This window comes from Opisthorchis viverrini, assembly GCF_000715545.1.
Source record: "Opisthorchis viverrini unplaced genomic scaffold opera_v5_338, whole genome shotgun sequence".
Classification (NCBI taxonomy): Eukaryota; Metazoa; Platyhelminthes; class Trematoda; order Opisthorchiida; family Opisthorchiidae; genus Opisthorchis; species Opisthorchis viverrini.
The window spans coordinates 376,330-399,819 of record NW_008751996.1 but is presented as its reverse complement, the minus strand read 5'-3'; the positions used below and the strand labels follow the sequence as shown (position 1 = coordinate 399,819).

The window sequence follows — 23,490 nt, the reverse complement described above, 5'->3', positions numbered from 1 at the left end:
GTTCCACTTGATCACCTACTCGTTTTGTCCTGATTATTAGCCTAATCCAGTCCAGCAGGAGTGTCGCAGCCAGCCAGGTTTGGCACGTTCATTCCAATGTTAACCTCTTCGTCTCACAACTTTTGAAATTGGAGTGTGGTTCTATACAACATTCTTGAGGCTCTGTTCGAATCTACCAAGTAACCTGTTTCCACTCAATGGGCATTAAGGAGACTTCTGTGAGATCCCGTGCCACATTCTAGCGGTTGATTGGGGCACTGTTTACGATCAGCATGAAAAGCGTCACAAACATGTTTATCTAGAAATTCAGACAATCATTTAAATAATAAATTCATTTTGAAAACCTCCTGAATCAAACTCACTGTCTATCACCCTCTAGTTCACGGTTATTCATGGTGTTTATTGATATTGCCGACATTTACCGCACGCCAAACTAACTAAACGAATGAAACAAGGCAATTTTATCTGTCTCAGACAAGAGGCATGGTCGTGTGACTAGGAGAAACAACAGTGTGAGGAAAATTTTGCGCACGTCTAGCAGAAAGGGAGAAACCCATGTTTATACACAATGATAGAGACTATGCTGCACATGTGCAGTGTCAAGTTTCCAACTGTTTAAGATCACTGTATAATAATGACATCATTACTTCCAACTTCCTTCAACGACTCCTCGCCTGCATATTCCTCAAATGTGTACAAAGATGGCATACCGTCGGTGACGGGTCTGCCGATCAACATAAAAAGTGCCTTACACGCAACCAAACGGATAAATATTAATGGATGCATCGGCAGTTCATCTCTGTTTGTTAAACCAATGATTCGGTAGCTTATAAATTAACGAAACAGCTGAGCACTGAGTTCTTTAAGGCAGGCATCTTATGAGGTTAAAATATTACCCCAATGGAAAGTTGCTGAAAATTGGTGTTCTTCATATGTACTGAAGAATCTGGTAGACAGTTTATGTACACGTCCCAAACGGTAGGCCCTCATTTCCCTCCATTTTCTACAGTAAAATGCATGAGAGCATGTGCACAACTGAAGGTGTTTATTAACTGCTGCTACTCGGCTTCCCTTTTAGCTGTGCGAACCATATCACCTTTCTATCGGTAGTGTTCCGCATAATCCAATGGGATCTCTAGCTCTTTTCTTTCCGATATTGTCCAAGATTACGGCACAAATTTTGATCCCATTATAATACCATCAAATTGTTTATAAAATTCAACTCGCGAAATTTCGGAGCGAATGATTCAATTTACATTTCCAAAGTGGCATAAAAATAGAATGTCCAATTGACAGCTTTTAACAAATTTACATGGATGAGCAATGCCAAAATGTCAAGTGGAAAAATAAAGTTATCTTCAGTCCTACCGTTAGATCCGCATTCTACGAATAGCCGAATAGGCTAGCATTGGAATAAACTTGTCCAACCTGGCTGGCTACGACACCCGTGCTGAACGTGATTAGTCTAGTAATCAGTCCAGAACGAGTAGGTGATCAAGTGGAACGCCAGGTGAGACTTGACAGCGAAATACACACATTCGTCATTAGAGATTTGAATGACAGCAACTGACATTTTCCGTTTTTTATCGATGGCAAATTTTTGCGTTTGCGTCCAAAAGTTCACCAGTGTTCAGAAAACGAAGCAACTGGCAGGTGAATAATCGGAAGCAATTTTTTAACCGCTATTTGCTTCCTACTCGATAATGATGTATACTGGTTCTTGTGAATTGCTGGTAACATTTGGCTGAAACTTGAATTCGAATCTATCCATCTCATCTAACACCCTCGTACGATGACCCTAAATATCTGAAGAATTTTCAACAACCAGTTACGTTAGTTAGGCCGAGATGTTTATGAAATACCCTGAAAATAAAAGTTCGTTAGGGTTTTCATTTTAGTTATTCCATTAAGTCCTACCGAAATTTGTCTGAAAAGCAAATAGTGAGTTGAAGGAAATTCTCCAGAATTTTCCCGATGCATATAGATGTAAAAGGACCAACTCACAGCGTTTGTGACGTTTGTTCTTCGGTTTCCTGGACACTTTGGTTTAGAAACATAGAGAGAACTCTTTGCTTTCAAATGAGGAGGGATGAGGTTGATCGCATTCTTTAATTTGAAGAATAAAGCCCTTTCCGTCTATTCTCTGTGGTGGCTGTTTTCAATGCTGCACTCTAATACTCATGAATTATATAGAGTTAGTCAAAGTAATATTATTATTTTTAATAACAGGGCGTCTACGTTAAATACTCAGCCTATAATTAATCACCCCCCCCAAACTATTTATAATTTTTTTCATCGGAGTATCCTTCTCTTGAGGAGCCGGTAAATAATTAACAAAGTGATGCCAATTCTGCGATTTAAGAGTAAGTGGTAACAGTAATTGCAACTTAATCAGACTGCCGATGTAACGCTTGTGACTAAGCGACCAAGTCTCCGAATTCTAGCCGGGAAGTTGCGATTTTTTATTTCTATACTGATGCCAGCAAAAGCGTTTGGCATAAAGTTTTTAATGAAAAGATTTGTTGTAAATGAGTGCACTCGAAACACTGTCGATGATCAAATTTCAAAGCTAATCGACGAAAGACGGCTTGAAACGTCATGGGTAATAAATGACTGCTTTTCGGCAAGTTACGAGTCATAAAGGAAACTTTTTACACACGAAAGCTGAACGACTTTGCCTTTCCCGTACGATGATTTGGTACAGATATTTCAGCACTGCTCAAATGAAACAAATGTCTGCCGGTTTGGTTATCAAAGTGATAGTCAATCTTTCTATCGTTTCCCTGACAAAAATTCTCCGACACCTAAGACGGGCCTTTACTCAGTCTTTCAAGACACTTATCGGTTGGTACTACTAATTCTTTCGAGAGAATCTGCTCAAGCTCCTAAGGATGCCTTTAAAAACGTGACTTGATATCGTAACCAGGTTAAGTGACCTCAAGGACTGGTAGTCGATAGTCTAAGCTTGGTTATTTTTTCCGCTCGTGAAGCGTAACATCCGGAAATTTTCACCTAAATATCGAAATCTTCTCATGCGGCAGAGTTTGCGCTCATGCTGGACAAAGAACAGTAAATTCGCAGAATAACTCCTCAAATATTTTGTAAGTGGACTTATTTAAAACATCAAAACATATTGTCATTATACCACTATTTAACTCATAAGCCTGTTGTGTATTTAATATTGATGATAATTCATGATGTCTTGGCTCACGGATGCTTAAAGTAAATTGGCTTCGTTGGCCACGTATTTGTTCTGAAACGCTGATTGCTTTAGCCTTGTATCCCACATACTGATACTCTCTCTGCTTAGGTCTTTTGTTTGATGACATGTGCGGAATGAAATGTGAACTTCGACACCCGCCTTGACTCCGAGCTGACGTTTTAAAGTGCAAGCCAGTGTTGTGCGCGATTTAGTTTCCTATAACGTTTTGAAAAGGCATAGTGACTGTTTGATCCACTAATTTATTCAGCTAGTGGATTTCTTTCTGATAGAACAACTTGAAGCTAACTTGACTGTGCCTTATATGCTGTCTCCACGTTATCCCTGCAATCCTCGAAAGTAAAAAATCTCTTCCATAATGGATATATTGAGTAGGATTTGTCATAACCAGCTATAGTGACAAACCAGAGGAAGATGTTTGTTTTAGACTAACTAATAAACCGTAGAATTTCTCGCGCACAGCAGGAGTGAAAACACTCTTGTCCTCTAAACTGAATAGTAATGTCTTTTACCAGAATCGAAGTTGAGTAAGGATATAGCTTTTGAAACCCGATAACAATAGACATTTCTCGCCAATTTGAATACACAGGTTACGGGTGACAGGATGTTTCCCTGATAGACATCCTCAGTATACACCGGTTCCGTATACACCGGAGTCTTAAACTGCAATTGTAAGCAAGTGAAATAGTAATCACCAAAATCTTAGTTTCTTTTCAGATTTCTGGCTTTCGTTTGCAGATCGCTTTCAAGAAACTGGGGTAAGAAGAATGCTTCTATCTGAGATCAAACCGTGACCTGGTATCATTGTACAGCATTTCAAAATTGCACTTCTAAGATTGTACTATCCTTAGATGACATGCAAGTGGTACAGGACTAAACTGACCCAGTTAAGTCTAGTATGAACGCAATGTTTCCGAATATCGCACCCACCAAAAAAACCAGTTCACAGCATGGACGGACAATACGATCACCCTCAGGATGCTAGAATTTTGACAACTGAGCTTCCAAGAAGCTGTCTGTTTAGGAGCTCTGTCTGTAAATTATGTGAGATATTCGTCATAACAATGACATAAGGTAACTAGCCAGACACACAGGAGAGTTCTAACAGTCGGCCGCATCAGCGTACTACTTTTGACCATATCATCATACTCAACACAGTTACAGAAGTCCATAAAAGTTAGAATCCGTGAGTATAGCATTTTTTGCTGCTCCATTCTAGCTTGTATGCTGGACCTGTGTATCACTCAGGGCCTTATGTTGATCGCAACGTCGGTGAATATTATCAGAAAAAACTAAATGTGTTATCCTTTTTATATCTCTGTACAGCGCTTGCTAACTTGAGAGTTTGGATATCAATTTATTGAGGACTGAGTGAACTGAGGTGACTTCGTATAATGTATCCTTCAACCCAGAGGTGCGACATGTCCTGACAATTTTTCGCTGTTTTCTGTTGACTATAATGTGGGTAACACATCGACTCAAAATGTTAACCATTCGAGTTCACACACACCATATGCGGATTCTACCACAAATGCTACAAACTCCACATCTAGAGAGATTTTAAGGACTTACATGTGCTTCGCTTCATTTGTATCTTGAACGTGAAATCAAATTCATAACTCATACCCTACACAGAGATTTAAAAGGTAGAGGTTTTGCCTGGTAAACCAGAAAGCGTAAGATTAATACATCCTGTAAATTAGTCCACTTGAGCTAACTCAGTACCTGCTGCGGGCAAAACTGACTTTTCCTTAAGAGCATTCGGAGATTTCCATTAGCTTTAAAAGGTGATCTCGAAACTCCAAAGCACTCTATTTGGCTCCAGATAACAATTTTGTTTGGCCTGACGGCTTAATCTCTTGTCGCGAATAGGTGATTGTAAGCACACCGCTTTCATTCGGAGTTAAATGCCCCCCGGGCCATTTTCCATCAAGTATGGGGCAAGAAGTGCTTGGATATGCAGTCTAATGTAAAATCTCTGGACACTAAAATCATCGACGATCGATACACCAGATGGATGTGTGGAGTACTTTGTATCAACCCAAAATGCTGGATTTAGACTGCTTTCAGAAGAGTGTTTCTTTACTATACATAACACCCGTTATTTAGGATTCGTGCCCGATATCAGAAGGTGACAGCTCTATTTGGAGGAGACGGAGGCCTTAATGAGCACATCTAACTCAGCCACTGTTACAGGTTTCCCAAGGCATGGAAAATTAGTACAACTGGGAACCTATGAGCCACCTCGAATTACTGAACGTCAGTGGACAGCGTGAAATTTGCCCTAGGCCTGAAAAAAACTTTCCTCCTAGTGAAGCTATATACACGCCCGAATTATTATTACAATACAATCCTAAACCTTTCAACAGCGGGCAGCTGACGATGCAAAAAATTTAGTCCGTTTCAAATCTGTCCAAAACGTTGTCTTCTACAAGTACTGACAAGTGGACATCATCTGTCCACACTGATGCACTACCAGTTCGGTACCTCCACTAAAATGAATGCGGGAGGCTAGAACACAGGACCTGTAATAGCGTGTTTATTTGTGAGCCATGGTTGAGGAAATCTAGACGGGGCTGAATAGAAGAACCTGTGTGCGAGAATAACATTTATCAAATCAACTACACACGGTCCCTTTTCCGTGTTTATTTTATCTTCCGTGTACTTTTGGGCTTTCCAGTAAACTACTGGTCGTTAAAGATTTATATATTGTTTGGTCCGATAGGTAATAATGATAATACAAAGCCCGCAAAACAGCAGTTCCTTATAGGAAGCAAGGCATTTCAGTAGTGGTCCGGTTACGTGCAGAAATGCATTAATTTCTCTTCAATTTGAAGAAAAATTTTGTACAAACACATTGAGAATTGCATGATTTAGCTGAATGCTACTTTTATAAGTTCAATCAACCAAATCTTAATGAGCTTCGGGCCAGATTCCGTCAACTAAACATCGAGTGTGCCTCGCTCGACTGATTAGTGTCAAACCGTGGCTACATACTCGCAGTTCGCCCAGGATGCCGGAAACTCACAGCAGTATCAAGAATAAGATGATGCAATCCTTTCTTCAGATAGAATAGCTCATCTGGGTAACTGCAAAATTATCCCGGATAGGCAAAACATGTAGGTAAGGTGTGTTTGTAACAGCCATGTCCACTGTCTGATTAGAGCCGCACATTTATGTCATCCGGGTGCTGAATGAAAATAGCTGGGATAAGGTATTTGGGTAGGATTCACTGTCGCAACAAGCATTGAATTTTGTGGTTACCCGTTTGGATTAAATAAACATAGTCAGGCAGAAGTTAATGGGAGAAAGGGATGGCTATCGGAAAGTACCGATCGGTCATATGTTCAGCAAACAAAACCATTTATTATGCTGGTCCGACAATGTAAGATAAAATGGATTAGAAAATGGGAAATATTAGACAAATACAAAGGTGTACATATGTAATCGGGGTTTGGAAAACACCTGCTTATCACTAATAGTACTACTTGCGCGAAGTTTGTGCAACAACTCCAGCAAATTGGAATGTATCCACAATTATTGGGTCGTACGCTGGTGAGAGAAAGGTATGAACGTGTTTGCCATTTTCCGATGAAGTGCTGAACTAAATGACTGAAATGAATCAACACCTTCAGGGTCATGCGCGATTTGTTCTGTGTTAAATGACAGACAGCTCGTAGTTTCATCCAAATTTCTTGTTGGAATGGAGACCCGATCTTCCGGAAAATAATGACGTTTTTATCCAAAAGTTGTTTACCTTTCTTACTCTATTTTTTGGCGAGAAGGTGGTTGGCACACATTGTGAAAACTCGAGGTGACCGTCTTACTTGTCAAATGAATAGGATATTTTCACCACAAACCTCAAGAAAATAATAACCAGAATGCGAATCGAACCTCATTACAAAACATATTGAAGGCAGCTATGAAGCAGTTGATGACCAGGTAGTCCAAAGCCTCTGGCGACCACACAAGTATATTTAAGTAAGTTGATCATAAATCCACTAGAGAGGTTACCAGTTCGTTGAATATGATAAGTGCTTATATTTCGGCAGGATGGATAAATCTTCATAATGTCGGTGATAGTATGACTTTCCCAAAACGAAAACTTGTCTAGTAGCCTGTAGCGTCTGTTCACACGAGATTATCAAACAATTTGTAACCAGAGAAGCAAAAATTCGGTCACTGGGTAGCTATAGGGGACTTAGTGGCTGATAGCATACAGTGGATGTTTTAAGGGACATCAGTTTGGCCAAGAAAGGCTTATTACGATAGGTGAACTGAGAGGAGGTAGGCTCACTTACAAATGTTCATTTACTAAGTCCGCTGATTCCGAATGCTGTCTTTTAAAACGTCTTCCCCTGGGCAAGAAAACCGAAGCAACTCTACTTTTTTACTATCGAGGTTGTGCTACCGGTGACCCCAGATATACACATGTTACTGGGGTACGCGATGAAACACCTTGAGCTTATCGATGATTGACTTTGAAGCCCAGTTTCAAAAGTCATACACTTGGCTCTGAAGTAATTTGTCTCTTGGTGTACGAATAGAACCAGAGTATGACAATGTGTGGTTTTGGGTTTTTGTAATCAATCTTAAAATCGGAATCTTTTATGGGTCACAGTGAGTTGTATGATGAAAATCAGAGCGAAGAATCGGTTCCGATTACTTTAACCGACAAAAACCTTACCGATTTTATTCGACAGACGCGACACTCTAGGCTTTACAGATGTGTGCAGTACGCATTTGTACATCATCCGATTTATCCACCCGTTTGAAACTGGTTTAGCCCAACACGATTGCTTGTTAGATTTCACCTTACAGGTTCGGATGATGAAAGTCGAAATCGGTTCGGAGCATGAACTATTTTCCATATCGATACGGCTAGCTGTTTAGATAGATGCCAAAAATAAACATTTTTTGGATCAAATGTTGGCTGTTGAATTTTTGTACCCCTATACCAACTAAAACATCGCTCAACGGCTAAGTATTTTGATCGAACAGTCTAGTTATTCGCTGAGGTTTAAAGAGGATTGGTGAATATGGAGATACAGGCGTCAAGTCACGTGACAATAATAATAATTGTTCAGCTCTACCACCCTTTTGGGGCCTGGCTGCCATGTCATCTATGAACCAGGATGGCTGTAGTACTGACAGATTGCCCAGAGGAAGTTGACAAACAGAGGTCGGGTTCGAACTGCGGACATTCCGGTCAGTAAATCCGCTCTCTAAACACTGACCCGTCTAGCCCCCGTCACATGGCAGAGACTGTATAACTGAAAAACGCAAGACGCTGCATTTTGTTCCGATGGAAATTTATCACAAAGGTGATCAGCTGAGCAAAATAGAGGTCAGCTTCTACCTAGACTTTTGAGAGCTCGAATCGATCTAGAATTAGGGAGGCAACGCACTGCGCAATAATGATAGGGAAGGGTGAGACATGGCCTGAGTGGAATACAGTCCTATAAAAAGTGTCACTTAATCCTGCTTAACACAAGATCCCTGTTGTTCCATCACTTACGAAATTTTTTTAATTTCCCGACTTTCTCGAAACTGAAGCAATCGAATGATTATACTGTACAGTCGTGATCACGGTGTAGCTATGTAGACACAGTTTAACCGATGCGTTTGGTGCGGAGATCCGTTTTTTAATCTTATCTGTTTTGAGAGCGTGCTGTTGACCTTGAAAATTGAAAACTTATAATTCAGGAAGGAAAGCACCTGGTATTTTTAGATTTTCCAACTAATAAAGGAATGAGGCGGCACGTCTGTTTGGGTGTGGTGATATTACTATGTTATAAACGACTATCACAGTGCAAATAAACAAATATGTACACTAAAGTTAACACTGGCTAACTCACAAAGCAAAGTAACCCAACAAGACTCCTAAAGACCACTTTTACAAAATGCAGTTATGTGACATGGCATACTAACAAAATTTTTGGCCAAATGTTAATAATACCATGCATCAGTACAATAAAATAGGCAGTTCTCTCCAAGTTACTTGGAAGTGGGCATCCTTATCAAGCTCAACAGTATGCAGTTGCTTTTGGTCCAGAGTATCGGTAAAAAAAGCCGTCAATTTCTTTTATACAGTGGATAAAAATATGTTCTTATGAAGGTAGGCTGACCATCTTTAACATGTGAAAACTACATGGTTCTAGTATGGATCCAATGTGTTGGTGGACTGTTCGTCTAAGTTAGAGGGTGATGGAAGAGTCGGTGACAGAGAGACAACCGGCCAACTTGAGCGCTCTTCCCTTGCTCTCTGGCGTGGATTTTGATATTCGCCTGAGAAATCAGTTGCAGAATTTATATCATTTGTTGAAGTCCAACCTGAATAGCCTCCGTGTCCATCATCTGGCACCTGGAAACCTCCTGGTCTAGAAATGGCCAATCTTCGCGTCGCTGGATTTGTTGCCATTGGCGCCATTTGAGTCCCATATAATTGGTACCATGCGTCAAAATTTAAGGTCGTTACTGGCGGGTGAAAGTGGGAGATATTTGCATAATTAGGTTCATTTTCAGATTCATCTTCTCCATGTGTCGGCGGTGGTACAGGCTGAAAAATCCCTGGACGCTGTGATAGCATCGTCACTTCGTCAGATTCCTGCCTAGTGTCAATGTAGTCCTCAGGGTTCGGAGGTGGTACCGGGTAGAATGATCTTCGTGATGTGTCGAGCGGAGTATCGTTTTCAGTGATGGGTGTGAGGCGTTGTGTATGCATAGGCTCATGATGGAAACCTAACCAAGGAGAATGGTTTATATTGTTGTTCCTATTATTTATGAAGTTAGCTCTTTCAGGATCCGAATGTTGACGTTTTGGATGATACTTTCTGTATGGTATAAGGGGAGCAGATGATTCCCCGTGGGTTGAATAATCAAAACTTGGTTGCTGATCCCCAAACACACAAGAACAACGAGTGGGACTGGAATTTGTACCGTAAGTCATTGAGGAGCATGCAGGCTGTACTACTGCATGGTGAGGTCCATGGACCGGTTGATCTGTTCGATGTATGTACTGATCCGCCGGAGAGTTGTAACGGTGTGAGCCGTAATGCGCTTGATATCGAGTAGGACGGTCTATATTTACCGGAAAATGGCCATAAGAATACGAGCGTGGTCGAATTTTTATTCTTTCGTCCGCAATCCCTGGAGTGACTGCATCATAAAAACCTAAAAAACAGAACAGGTCTACTTAAATGCATTCAAAGCACAACAGCTGAATGTAAAAAACAAATACACACAGAAATTTGATAATAAAAGACAGAGAACGGATAACATCGAAAAATTACGGTTCAGGTTTTCCTCCAAAGAATGATCGACCGTGATACAAATTATATCAAATTATTTTTTGTAACAAAAGTATTGTTCGAAGGTTTTTCGTGCAGCATAAAATAGAACCAGCCAAGAAACTTTCTCCGTGTTTAGTGGTCCAGTGGCTGACAGCCTCCATACAATTTTTGGATTCCCTTCAGTATACCGTGTAAAGAAAAGTCTCTGACTAGGCCAAAGTATCGAACTGTTTGCAGCAGTAACTGAATGACCTCTTTGTAGTGGGTATAACCATATTTTTGTGATAAATTTGAAATGCAATCACATCACTTTGGTTACCCTGTTCGAGGACTAATCTAAGTCACTGCGGGTGCCACACGGACAAAATAGTTTATGAATTACGGATTTTCTGAACTGATTAGAGTTACCTGTACAGAATATTATCGTTATTGTGTCATTGTGCTACCGATCTTACCAACACATGAACACATTTTGTTGCGTTACAAGCCTGCTTTCTTATATATTGTGATACTACAACCCTGTATATTCACAGTAGAATGCACAATATTCTATAGGATACTTGGATAACATTCAGTGTCTAATGATTTGTGTAAACCTAAGGGCAGAGACAACGTACTACTTTGATTATTTTCCAGTGTCATTGTGTAAGATGGCCTAAAAGTGGCCTTAGTCTTCTTCAGGTTGTCCAGTTAAGCTTACACTAAAGAAACCCTTACCATTAGGGCAACTGTCAGTGTTGTACTAGCGACTTGACAGGGGAAAAGTTTTCAGAGGTTTGTAGCTTTTCAAGGTGAAAGAAATATTCGCCTTTAGAAGTGGTCAACTTTTCTCATTGCAGAATATGTTGGGCACGGAATAGGACCAAATAGGTAAACAAGCAGAATGTTGTGTGCATTGGTAAGTTAGTGAATGGATCATTAGATACATAAGTAAACAAATAAGTAGAAAATATACCCAAAATTTTCGGAATTTTAAGGAAATTTCTGAGCTTTATTTGCACTGTTATTTCTCGTGAATAGATTATTGAACACGCTTCAAATAACCGAAACATCCTCAGATTATATTGGTATTACTCTTAGGGGCGAAAGGCAAACGGGATACTGTGAAATATCATGCCACCGGAGTATTCATACATAGGTAATCTTGTGTTTTTGGGAAAATGTTTGCAGACGAATTCGGTAGATATATCAATAAAGTCACATCTTCTATTTTCATCATCGATATCAACATACTAAGTAAGATGACAGGTTACCTTCTTCGCTCTGAGAGGCATCTTCCAGGTATTCACTCAGCGGCATTGTGCTCAAAACTAGTGTTTTTCTGGAGTCGAGCTGATAATCTTTATCAGGTCTTGAACCTCCTGGCTCATGCATATTCTCACTGGTCCCTTGTGAAATATCAGTAAGTCTGCGATGTTGAACAAAATATGATCGTTTACGCTTCTGTTCATCGCTCACTTCAAGCGCCGACTGCGGTCGCATGAAGTGGCCTGAGTCCTCTTCTGTATCAACGCTCGTGATTGAGTGGCTTGGACGACTTGCAAAATACGTTTCTTCCATTTTGAGGTACGGAACTTGCACTAACGATCTTGATCCATTGCAAACCGGATTGAAGATATTAATGTCTTCTTTAGACTGTCGTGTACCAGTGCTTTGGCTGCTGGCGCTTACCGCAGAGCTCCGATGTGTGCCCTCTTTTCGTTGCGAAAAATGAAACTTGAAGGGAAACAAAAAAGTTTGACCAGATGAAATTTGGGTGGAAAGATCACACTGAAACGAGTAGTAAGAACGTAGAGGAATTTCAGCAACAGTGTGTTATGGTTGGATAGACAGTCTGCACCTGTGTGTCCCCCCAAACGTTCGTGCGCAGCGGCTCAAGTGAGTACTCAATAACTGTCACGGTTCTGTCAGTCGTATGACCTTTTCAGGACTCTGGTAGCGTCGTGGACAGTTGTAACCTCTTTGACATCTTTTTACATTCACCTAGTTGCTGGATTGGTGGGAGTTATCTTCACATCATTCATGCCATCCTAGCTCAATCATGCTGGATAGTCCATACCTTATTTTAAGTATCTGACACCTGCTTATAAATGATAATAATAATGTCCAGCAGGTTTCATGCCCCTGGGCACTACCTGGCTGGAATGTCATGATCAGTGGATGATAAAACAAGGGCTCTTACCAACCGTCTTCCATCCACCGATTCCACCTGTCACAATACTTAGGCACAAACAAGTTTGTCTGTTCAAGGTAGTGATGTATTCAGTGTGTTTTGGAAGAGATTTGGTGACACGGTTGTCTTGCGTGCAAAACGTTCGGGGTTCAAACGCCTGCCACACCTAGGGATTCTAACAAACGATCAGCTCTGAAAGTGACTAAATTCTGGCCTAGTGCTTCCATTTCGTTTCGTAGAATAATCAGAAGTACATACAGGAATAGCAGGAATGGGTGATGTTAATAGAAGTTCTTTAGGCCCCTTAAATACTGTCCGATAAGATAACAGACTGAAAATCCACTGGTGGCTGTTTATCTCCTAGGCATTAACAGTCTTTCTAGATCTGTGGTCACCGTAAAATTCAGTAGAAATCCGGAGATTAATAGCCACCGATACCACACTGGCCAGCGTAAGCTGTTTGGGCTTTTCCAGGGAATTCGGTAGGGTAAAACCCCACATCGTACAGAAAAAGTGGTCTCTAGGGTTTCAGGGCTTGGAAATGCTGCCTGTGAATAACTATCCATGCCATCCAGCAATAAAAGGGTACTAGCGGAGTAAGTTGACAGTGAGTTCGGTCACTCCTTTTCAGTTGCTCATCTGTTGATAAACATCTGTAACCAAATAAGCTCGCATGAACGACCGCGCGTAATGTACTCGCCGCGAACCTTTAAAATTTCGTTCTCTACAACAGCCCGTTAATTCCAGCTCCATTCAGTGAGATTACAGGGACTGAACACCAAAACAACTTGCGTCCTTTAAACAACCACTTGAAAACTAAGAAAAAGCGATCGCCCATCTCAGTTTTATCGACGTTGGAAACATAACTTCGAAATTTTTCCCCTGACTGCTTGTTTGGTGGTTTCATTTTAGATACACAATTTGGAGATCATCTGTAAACTCAACGGACCATCTAACGTCCCTTCCTGCTATGTTAACCAATGAAGCACTTCAGCGAATTCCCAGTTTTGTGATGTTTTCACCAGGATAGTGACATGACATTAGGACCACCAGCAAAACCTCATCAACAGTGCCGCCGGCTGAGTTCGACCTTTGCCCGAGAAGTGGCTGTGGGTTGAATTTATCTCGACTTTCCTTGGGCCCACCCTAAGGTAAGTCAATATGAAACGCTAAGGTTCCCACATATTTTAATGGCATTTGGATGAGCGGCTTGACGTGGTGTCATAATTAGTAGCTGTTCTTATTGTATTTTACCTGACAAGGGTGTGTAGTATGTCAATGTTCCCTCCAACGGTGTAATGAATATGCCGGCGGTGTTTGGAGTAGTGGGAATGAATGATGCTAAAATTTGCCGCTAGGTCTGCCATGGCAACTGCATGCCTTACAAGCACCCTAAGTTGTGTCATTGGGTGACATCCTAACAGGTCAGTGAATCAGTCCGGTAAATAATCTGCATAAAATTGGTTAGACTTCTAGCCCAGTATGTTTGTCACTGTGCTGGGTGACCCCATACCTATCCATCTATTATGGTTTGGCAGTCATGTCGAGCACGATTTGTCAATCATGTGTGCTGCTAACGCATTGTCCAGCGTTTCGCAAGGATTTCGAAAGTGTTATGCAACGGTATGAGATCACTAGAGCATGTGAAAGCATGTGAAGACTGCGGTGGTTAGCTTCCAAACGTTCACGTGGAAATGGATACACTTCTTTCTCCATCACCCCAAACGTGCGACACAACGTTGGATAGGAGAGTTCTTGGTTTGTATCGTAGCGTCTGTTTGGAGTGCTAGCTTTTTGCTGTACGGTAAAGGGGACCTTGATACCCCAGATGAACTCTAGGTGAATACTGGCTGCCAATTTCATGTCCCAACCCCGTACACTGGACATTAAATCAGATATTTAAACTATTTCTTTCAAGAAAACAAATATAGCGTCCTTGGTCTGAAAGTTAGTAAAAGCCCTAGCAAATTGGATCTCTGGTTTTTATAGATTCATTGCAGCTTTGTTGGATTACATTGGAATATTTGCCAGCTGTTGCTCAAAAGCTACACTATTTTACAACACTGATCACCTGACGTGCGGACTTGTTAAAAATTCCCAAAATAATGAGAATCTTCATTGAGTGGAAAAAATTATAAACAAAATGCGCGCACACTAATGAACTTACGATACTTTGTTTTCGTTGACGGTCACCATTAGTGTCTGTGTTGTTGAGCTCTGAGCTGTCAACAGAACAGGCAGTGCGGGTTGATTGTATAGGATGAGCATCCATTCTGAACAACTTTGTAACTCAGATGAAAGAAGGTCATTCTAACGGAGAGCTTCAAAGGTGATTTAGGTCAGAAAAAGACATGTGTTGACAGAGAAATGCTATTGGATAGGGGAGTTTCTATGTTGGATTTTTCCAGTGCAGTTCAAATCTCAAGGCTCGAACCGAAAAATACGAACACTTCTGTCTGAAGGTTCTCGCGGCTCACTACTACTATGACGGCCAGCTGCGTTTCAGCATTCAGGATGATGAATAATGATATGGAACGGACAGAAAAATTGTTTTGCGAACTTGATTATATTCTGTGTGAATAGTTGAACAACAGTTTGCGTGTAAAGTTAGTCCATTTCGCGCATTGCTGTTTTACTCTAGGTCTGATGGAAATAGATGAGTCCGAAAACGGCTGTTAGTAAAAACTACAAAACACTAAAATTTGTTTGTTTTGAAACAGTCATAACATTTTTCAAAATCTCTACTCTGTGTTTGGTAAACATTTGTTGACATAGATCGATTGCCAACATTTGGCGGTTTCTGACGCATGAATGTCGCATACGGTGCACTTTTAAGGTACTACACATTATCATCTTTGGTATACAACGAATATCAGTACTGTCAGTAATCCTTTCCTATTAAAATGCATTCGGTTTTCCAAACCAGGCTGCACAGTTCATCAATACTCCATAGACTTAATGATTGTGTAAGTGATATGAACTGGTTCGATGGTTTTCAACTTTATCCCACGGAAAACCTCCGGGTTAAGTTAACTGTTGAGCTCTACTTAATGTTTTACAGTGTGGAAAGTCTGTTTCTGAATGTGGTCCAAGACTATTCTCTATAATGTAAACGACAGTCTGGGGGAAATTACACCACAAAACCCTTTACATCTTTACGATGCCTAGGTCCTAGATTCATGTTTATGCAAAAATGTTCTCAACAACACTACGTCGTTCCTTTGAAGCTTGGCCGAATATCAAAACAATAGCATCCCACGGTTTTTCAGGCTGATTAAGACTAGTTAGGTTGTTCTATAGGAATCGCACCACAAAATAATAAAAATCATTGTGTTACATGGATTCACTCGCAAAACGGTCAGTTAGATGACAAAACTGCCAGCAGCAAGGTTGGCAGACTAACCTATTAGTTATGCATTTATCGGGTCCTTCAAAATTCACGTTAGGTATAATCAGATTGATATTCCACACGGAGTATTTTATTGGTGAAATGAGCTTTCCCTTGGGAACGGTTAGGATGCAAAGACCTCAAAAATCTGTAATGCAATTTTGATGACGTCCGCCGCCGGCAATACGTTTGAAATACCTGATAATTATTCGACTCTTTGTGTAGTAGCCGCTTAATTTACTCTGACGCACAAACGACAATAATTCGGTCTACTTGGTTTGAGAGCTGTCGGATACTTTGGAAATTTATCTTCAGGGTGAACGAGAAACCTCCACATAAACCGATCACCTTCAACTAGTGATTAAAGAACAGAAGGGCTATCACAAACCGTATAGTCAAAAGAAATCTGCTGAGCCACCTTTCCAGAAGAGAATGGATGTCATAGCATGAGCTAACGGAAGCCAGTGAAATATAGCAGCGCAGTGGGTCTTTTCCTCGAATAACGATTGGCTACCGTTTGGAGAAAAATAAAAACAGTGATAAGCCTGCCATATCATCCAACAAATTCGTCTCAAAGGCGACGTTGCAGACGTTTAACCAGTCTACTAGATAACAGCAAAACAAAAACCAGAATATCGGAACGCACATAAATTTGATGGTAATCCATATTCACTAATCCAAACAACAGTTTCAGTGCACGAAGCTCTCTGTGTCTGATGCGCTGGAACACGCATGCATTCGTCTATCACTCATAGGATGGTTCCTTTAAGTTGGTTCGTGGTTTAATCCATATCCTTCCCTTCCAACTAAGCTTGCGTTTTCTCTTTTCACATTTGCCCAGCGTTGAAAAATTCTAGTCGTTTTATTGCCGTTGTTTAGAGTGAAGAGGAGACATTCCCAAAAAAGGTGATTCTTCTCTCACATATTTCTAAATTCGTAATTTTAATAGATATGCCTGCAGTTCACGAAAAACGCCGCTTCACCTAGTGGGCTGAGCGCCAGTAATGAGGAGTTATTCATTACTGTGATTAAGCACATTGAAATTACTTCCAGATATGGAGCTTAGAATGTGTCTGTTGAAAGTTTGAACACAAATATTCAACCTTATTTTAAGCTTGGGGCGTAAGAGGAGTTATTCATTACTGTGATTAAGCACATTGAAATTACTTCCAGATATGGAGCTTAGAATGTGTCTGTTGAAAGTTTGAACACAAATATTCAACCGTATTTTAAGCTCTGGGGCGTAAATGGGCGGTATTTTGCTCGTGAGCTGTTATGATTTCTCGCGATTTCTTCTGCACAGTAAAAAGTAGCTAATCCCATTTAAAACAACGCCGAATATTTGGATTAATTTTCATCTTCAATCAGTTCTGCTGGACTTTCCAAAATCTCTACTGCTATTACATACAAGGACGTTTATATCCAGTCGGTACTGTTGGTTGGATTAAGCTGTCTGAGTTTATCGTATGGTTTTATTCGACGTTAGTCTTATTTGGTGTAACCAATGTAGTTCTTTGAATTATCCGTTTGCTATGTTTATTTTGGTTCACACGTGGGCATCTTTGACCATCTGCTGAAATTTCATCCCAGTTGGAATAATTTTGGACGGATACTGTTCATATTTCTTTATGTGATCTGATTTTTGGGGTTGTTCCAATTGAAGCGTTTATCTTCACAGATGGAATATACACATTGCTACAACGTTTTGTGAAATATGGCGACAAAATGTAACAAGTAACTACCTTGTTTGATCGTCTTCACCATCAGAACTGTGCCCAGATCGAGTTGTCTTTTTCTTAACCGCTCCGAAAAATCGAGCAAGAATACTGGCAGATTTCTGAAACAAAACGTATGCCGTTTCTGTAAAAAATCTCTGCCAGATAAGATTAAAAATCCTTGATCATATTATTTTAGTAGGCAAAATAAAGGGAATTCCGAAATTGGTGGTGTCAGGAAGCTGTAAGAAAGGAAACGCCATAAATTTAATTCCTTTTCCAAATTCCTGATGTACGGAAACAACATCACAGATTGCCGCGATTGATAGAGGACAGAGCTATAATTAAATCCTCTAGAATGATTTACGGACTCAAAACACAAACTCATCCGTAGTAGTAGATCTTACTATTTTGGAAGTAGGATGTGTTCACCATGTAAGATAGAAAGACTAGCCCACAGTTAAATATGACAGAATCACAACTTAAACTCTGATTGGCAAAAATTCAAACTTTTGGAATTAAATATTAATTATAATCATTGAAATCATGTAGTAATCTCATACTTACAAAATATATCCTATGTGCGATATGAGGATCACCGTAATTGTACTCGTGGATAGTATTTATAATCTAAAGTGCTGAGTGTCTTCTCCGTGGATGATTCTCTCTGTTTGCTGAGTCGCCAAAAGTAGCGGTAGAAGGCAGCTAACTCCAGCAAAACGTTCTTTGGGGGAGGGCCGGGTGATGCAAAAGTTGGTTACTGAGTACAGTTGGGAATTTGCCAAAACCGAGTAAAAGTTAATCGCAGTTGAAGAAGTGGTTCGAAGCGATTTGTCATTATCAGTTATAACAAGAGCTATGTCTTCCAGCTTTCACCTTCTGGGATACGGCATACATTTTCGATATAACTGGGAAGGGCTTGGCAGTCCTTACTAAAAATATAGAGTACTGACCACAGCGCGACTTTCGATGTTCTTTTTGGTGCGATTTTACAATAACAGCTTCGATTCGACTGAGTGCATTGGGGTCCATATCTGCACTCCGACGACGAACGCGAAGCATTTTGAAAAGCACAGTGATGAGTCTACGGCTGAATGCTCTAGGTTTTGGCTCACAGTGCAGAAAAAATCGTGCATGTCCCGCATAGGTTAAACACACGTTTGTGTGCATTCCTCAGGGTTGAATTTTTGTCCCAAAGTGTTTTGGCCTCAATTACTCAGGGTCTAATCAGTCTAAAAAAGAATGGTTAGCATTTCGTTTGTGATAAACTGAGCCACCTTCAGAAAACGGTCGTATTTTTCGAAATGTTGAAAAATCAGTGGAAGTATCGAATTATTAAGCCCATTGTGAAAACCGACAACATATTTTGTGTCATTCGTTCGGGGATTCTCAGAGGTTTCAAGGTTTAGCCACTAGTAGTAACGGAACACTAGTTTCCAAATAGCTGGTTCTCGTCCCGCATTCTCACTCGCTTTAGTGGGGCAGAATTCAAGTCAAAATGTACTAAACAGGTCCAGCTAGATTAACCAAATTATCCTCTATTGGTTGACTAGCACACTCTTCACTGACCTTACTGATAACCTGTCTCATACTGGACATAATTCAAATTGCTAGTTGCTCTCGTAGGTTAGCTTTGATTGGTGAGGTCGTCAGCTGGGACGTAAGGCTTTTCCAAACTCATGAGAAAGTGGAACTTGTGTTACCGTTTGCATCTATGTGCATCTATATGTGCCAGTCCCTATCATGCACCAAAATGAAATTTTAAGGCGAAAAGTTGTTCTTGCTTTGTAGAGGCAGGCAAAGCGCTGCCTGTTCTCAGAATTCAATGCTACTTGTCCTAAGCACTCTGGCAGAAAACTGAAGTCAGTCGCATAACCTTGGCTCCTTGACTTAGCCGTGTACGCGTTTTCATAGGTGTCTACCAGTTCTGCTTTATAACACTTAAGAAATTCCAGTCACTGAAGTTTGGTAAACACAAATTAACAAAAAAACACTGTCAAGTGTTCTCGTAAGCCGGTTGATTAGGTCCGAAAAACTCAAAATTTCTGGTGGTGGAAAACAAAAGGTCAAATAGCAGGGCTCAAGCAGTTTGTCGCAGCAAGTCCTTTTTGAAAAGAATAGTCGAGGCAAATGGAGACTGTTGGTGGCGAATGCAACCATTTTTTATGCTAAAAGTCCGCATTCGTGTGACTCCACATAGTGAACTCATGGGTTTTTCTGGAACAGGATCCCACTATTCACATTCTGTAGGAGCATGCATTGTAAAGCATTAAAGGGATGGGGTAAGTTGTCTTTGAGAGACTTTGGGTCGAAGTTTAAAGTCACAATATGCGTTATCTGAAAAAAGTCACCTTAGTTGCTGCAAGCAACCAGGCTGCCCATCGTCGCCAAATGATTCGTTTAACTAGCGAATGATAAACTAAGGATTTATATTAACTTTCTGAGATTGGGTGAGTGGAGATTCTCAACCCATCCAAGGTAAATGAGAAGAAAGAATAGACGTCAGAGAACAAAAAATGCTCACAAGGCTGCTGCAAATTCTTCGGCAGTCCACGACAAGTTACGCCCTCCCTAAGGCTTGTCAAATAGGTGCAGTTCTCGAGTTTCCGTCAATTTTATTTTCTACTGGGCCCCAGATTGCACGAAATTTGACAAATGGATTCATTCTCTCAACAATTTGAGGAATATGAACGAGTGATTCAACTGGTTTCCAGGTGAGTCTTGAGTGTAAACCGAACTAGTATGCAAATGGGTGTATTTGTCGAATAGACATCCGCATTCACTGAAGCTAAATGGACGGCTGCCATTCACATAACTCCCCAACATGAGTTACGGTATTGCACACCATCGCGCTGCTTCGCTGTTAAACAAGGTTTACCACACATCCTTATGTTTTAGCAACCATATATATAGCTCCACCATCAACCCTCTAAATCAACCTTCTGCTGTAAGAAAAGTTGCTGTTTCCGGCTGATGGTTCCATATTGTGATCAAGAGCTCATTTACTTTGCCGGTTTTCAACAGGTCTGTTGGAGTTACCCATATGGCATGATTTATTTTATTCAACCGGTCACGACATATCTTGATTTGGACCGTCACACTGCTCAGTTTATTCGCATATTCTTTGAGACATAAACTGGATATGTTCTAACGTTCAAGAATTGCGGATATATCTTGTTTTTTTCGGAACCACCATGCGCTTCATACCCCATTTATCGCTTGTTATCAAGGAAGCCACCGAGTACCAGCTAAGGTACATTTGTTACGTGTGCCAGCTATCCATTCAAGGTGTATAGCAAATTCTGAATAGGGCATAGGTTCTATAAGGCATGTGCACATATGCTGAATACCGGGCAATATAGCTCTTCTTTGGGATTAGTAATGGAGACATTTGTACGGTTTCAAGCAGAATGGTTTGGTTTGAGGAATTTATGACTTTATTCGACATATATTTCACAGTGAATAACATAAAAACACCTTCCACGATAACAGTTACTTTGACAGTTACATATCCTCCTTAAAGGAATCGGATCAGTAGAGGATTATCTAGCCCATAATGGCGCGTTCACTTAGGTTTACAGAATTCCTTTGTTACATCGGAAACTTCTGTTAGTCTGCATAAATGCCTTTGACAAACTGCACTAAATGTTGATAAGCATCGGCAATTAAGTCAGTATTTTCTACTTTGCTCCTCAGTTCATACAATGCGACTCTGTATTCAGTTCAAAGTCCTGGCTTTCCATAACAGTATACGATACCGGTTGATCAAATTTGTTTAATATGAGAAAGTCCGTACTGTGATCGTGTACTCCACAGCTTAACCGTAAACGGTTACTTGCGTGGAGCTCCTAAATATATAAAGTGTCACACATGACATCGGAATACTCTATTCTGTACACATGGTGCAGCCCCATACGTGATAAACAGCTGATAGGTTTGTTGCGGTAGATGAAGTGAAACATAGAAGGCATGTTGGAGCGACTGATTCACTGTCATGGTGGTTTTAACTTCCTGATGAAATATACGCTGGACTTTCAGCTGTCGAGGACTGAAGGACTGTCACTATCCGGATTTCCCTTTCATAATTCAACGTTACATGGACGGTATATCCTGCCCATATTCTTCTGTTCAACAGGAATATTTGTCCCAATTGACTCAAATATAGCAAAGGAAGTGTATTCTATGGAGGTCTTGAAGTGGAAACTTCGTGCTATGTCAACCGTAATACAGTACAAGAAATGCCAGCAAAAATTAAGTTCAGTCACAGAAAGCTAAAGAAAAACTGTTAAACGAAACGCCGGTAGTAAAAGGACTATTTTTATTGCACTGAGTTTGATCAACGAGCAAATTATGGAATAATGCAGCTGATTAAACTTCACTCTCGAGGGATAACAGAAAAACAATTATTTAGTTACTCTGGCCAAAGTATGAATGATTGAGAAAACTAATTTAGACAAGCTAAAATCCACCACTACCTCCTACTTCTACCACTTATAGTCCGATTGGGCCAGTTGGAACTACTGAGAAACGTGCATCTGCTGAGATTTGTGGACTTATTCGAAGTAGGCTTACAATGACAGACACTTGACCTCATTCTGTTGCGTGTTCATGTTCACATACAATGTTCTTATCTTCATAAATCATTTGTGCGGATTTTAAACCGCTATTCGCGTTACGTTCAGAATTGCCTGAAAGATCTTTGTTCTTAACTTGAACGTGTACACGAAGGCCTTTCAGTGGCTCCGTGTGCCGATGTTTGAAATGAACATGCAGATCCCAGATTTCCTTACAGCTAGCATCCGTTTAGCCACGCCTAGGGGATTTCCATTTGGCTTCTGAATTCACTGCTTTCTAGTTAAAAAGCATCATGTAGACGTTTCATCTTACGTCAATGCAAATTTTGCATCCAAATATGTCGCTGAAAGCCGCCAAAGACCAGAAAAATTTATAGTCACCAGCTCATGGACATAGAATTATGGTATCCCATTGAATTTGTCCACATTTTTTACAACACAATTGTAGATCTCGGTGGCACAGAAAAGTCGTATCAGCCGCCAAAGTACATCAGTGAAGTGGTTCAATTTTGTTAATATTGAAACGAAATTCAAGTGCATATAGAAATGAACACTTGGCTTTCGGTGGGTAAGCCGCATCTCCTCAGCACTGTGGATAAATCGCAAGGGGTCAGCAGGTAGCTTTACCCTATCTTTAATCACGGATGCGTTTACGCGTTGACTGACTACCTTAGCGAATACGTGTCAGTGACTACTGCACGTGAACAATTGACAAAAATTCTTAGGCTCACTGAATGTCAGCCGGTGATTGCCAAACGGTTTGGATTTCAGACAGCAACCCTGTGGTAGAGGACTCAAACATTTATGAGATACTGCTGCTGATTTCCAATAAAGATGAAACCATTGTACAGGTCTCTCGGGCTTCGCACTATAGATTGGCTCCAGTTACATAAGGAAACCTTGACTGAAATTCCAGATGTAACATTTGTCCAAGATGCAAAACTAGCATTAGGTCACACAATTAATATGTATGTAAGAAGAACTGTGGTGATAACTCCGGCGTTACGCAACTAATCAACAAAGAACCTTTGTACACAGCTGTATTGCACTTCAATACACATATAATGAAACCTTGCTGGTCGTCGAGAAGAACAAATCAAACACTCAAGCTGAATGTCCTACGAAAAC

At 40.5% G+C, this 23,490-nt stretch overlaps 2 protein-coding genes across 2 annotated transcripts in view; both read right to left on the bottom strand.

Moving 5' to 3' along the window:
• Positions 1-9,235, bottom strand: part of T265_10151 (hypothetical protein) — a gene marked incomplete at both ends in the record, with an annotated part of 33,680 nt that extends 24,445 nt beyond the window's left edge. The window contains one exon of the mRNA XM_009176438.1: positions 9,222-9,235. Coding sequence (XP_009174702.1) covers positions 9,222-9,235 — 14 coding nt within the window. The remainder of the gene's footprint in view (positions 1-9,221) is intronic.
• A 142-nt stretch (positions 9,236-9,377) lies between these two features.
• On the bottom strand, positions 9,378-18,850 carry T265_10150 (hypothetical protein; the record flags this gene model as incomplete). Its single annotated transcript, XM_009176437.1, has 4 exons — positions 9,378-10,393; positions 11,766-12,147; positions 12,184-12,282; positions 18,722-18,850. 4 exons carry the CDS (start codon positions 18,848-18,850, stop codon positions 9,378-9,380), a joined length of 1,626 nt encoding a protein of 541 aa, XP_009174701.1.
• Positions 18,851-23,490: the final 4,640 nt, after the last annotated feature.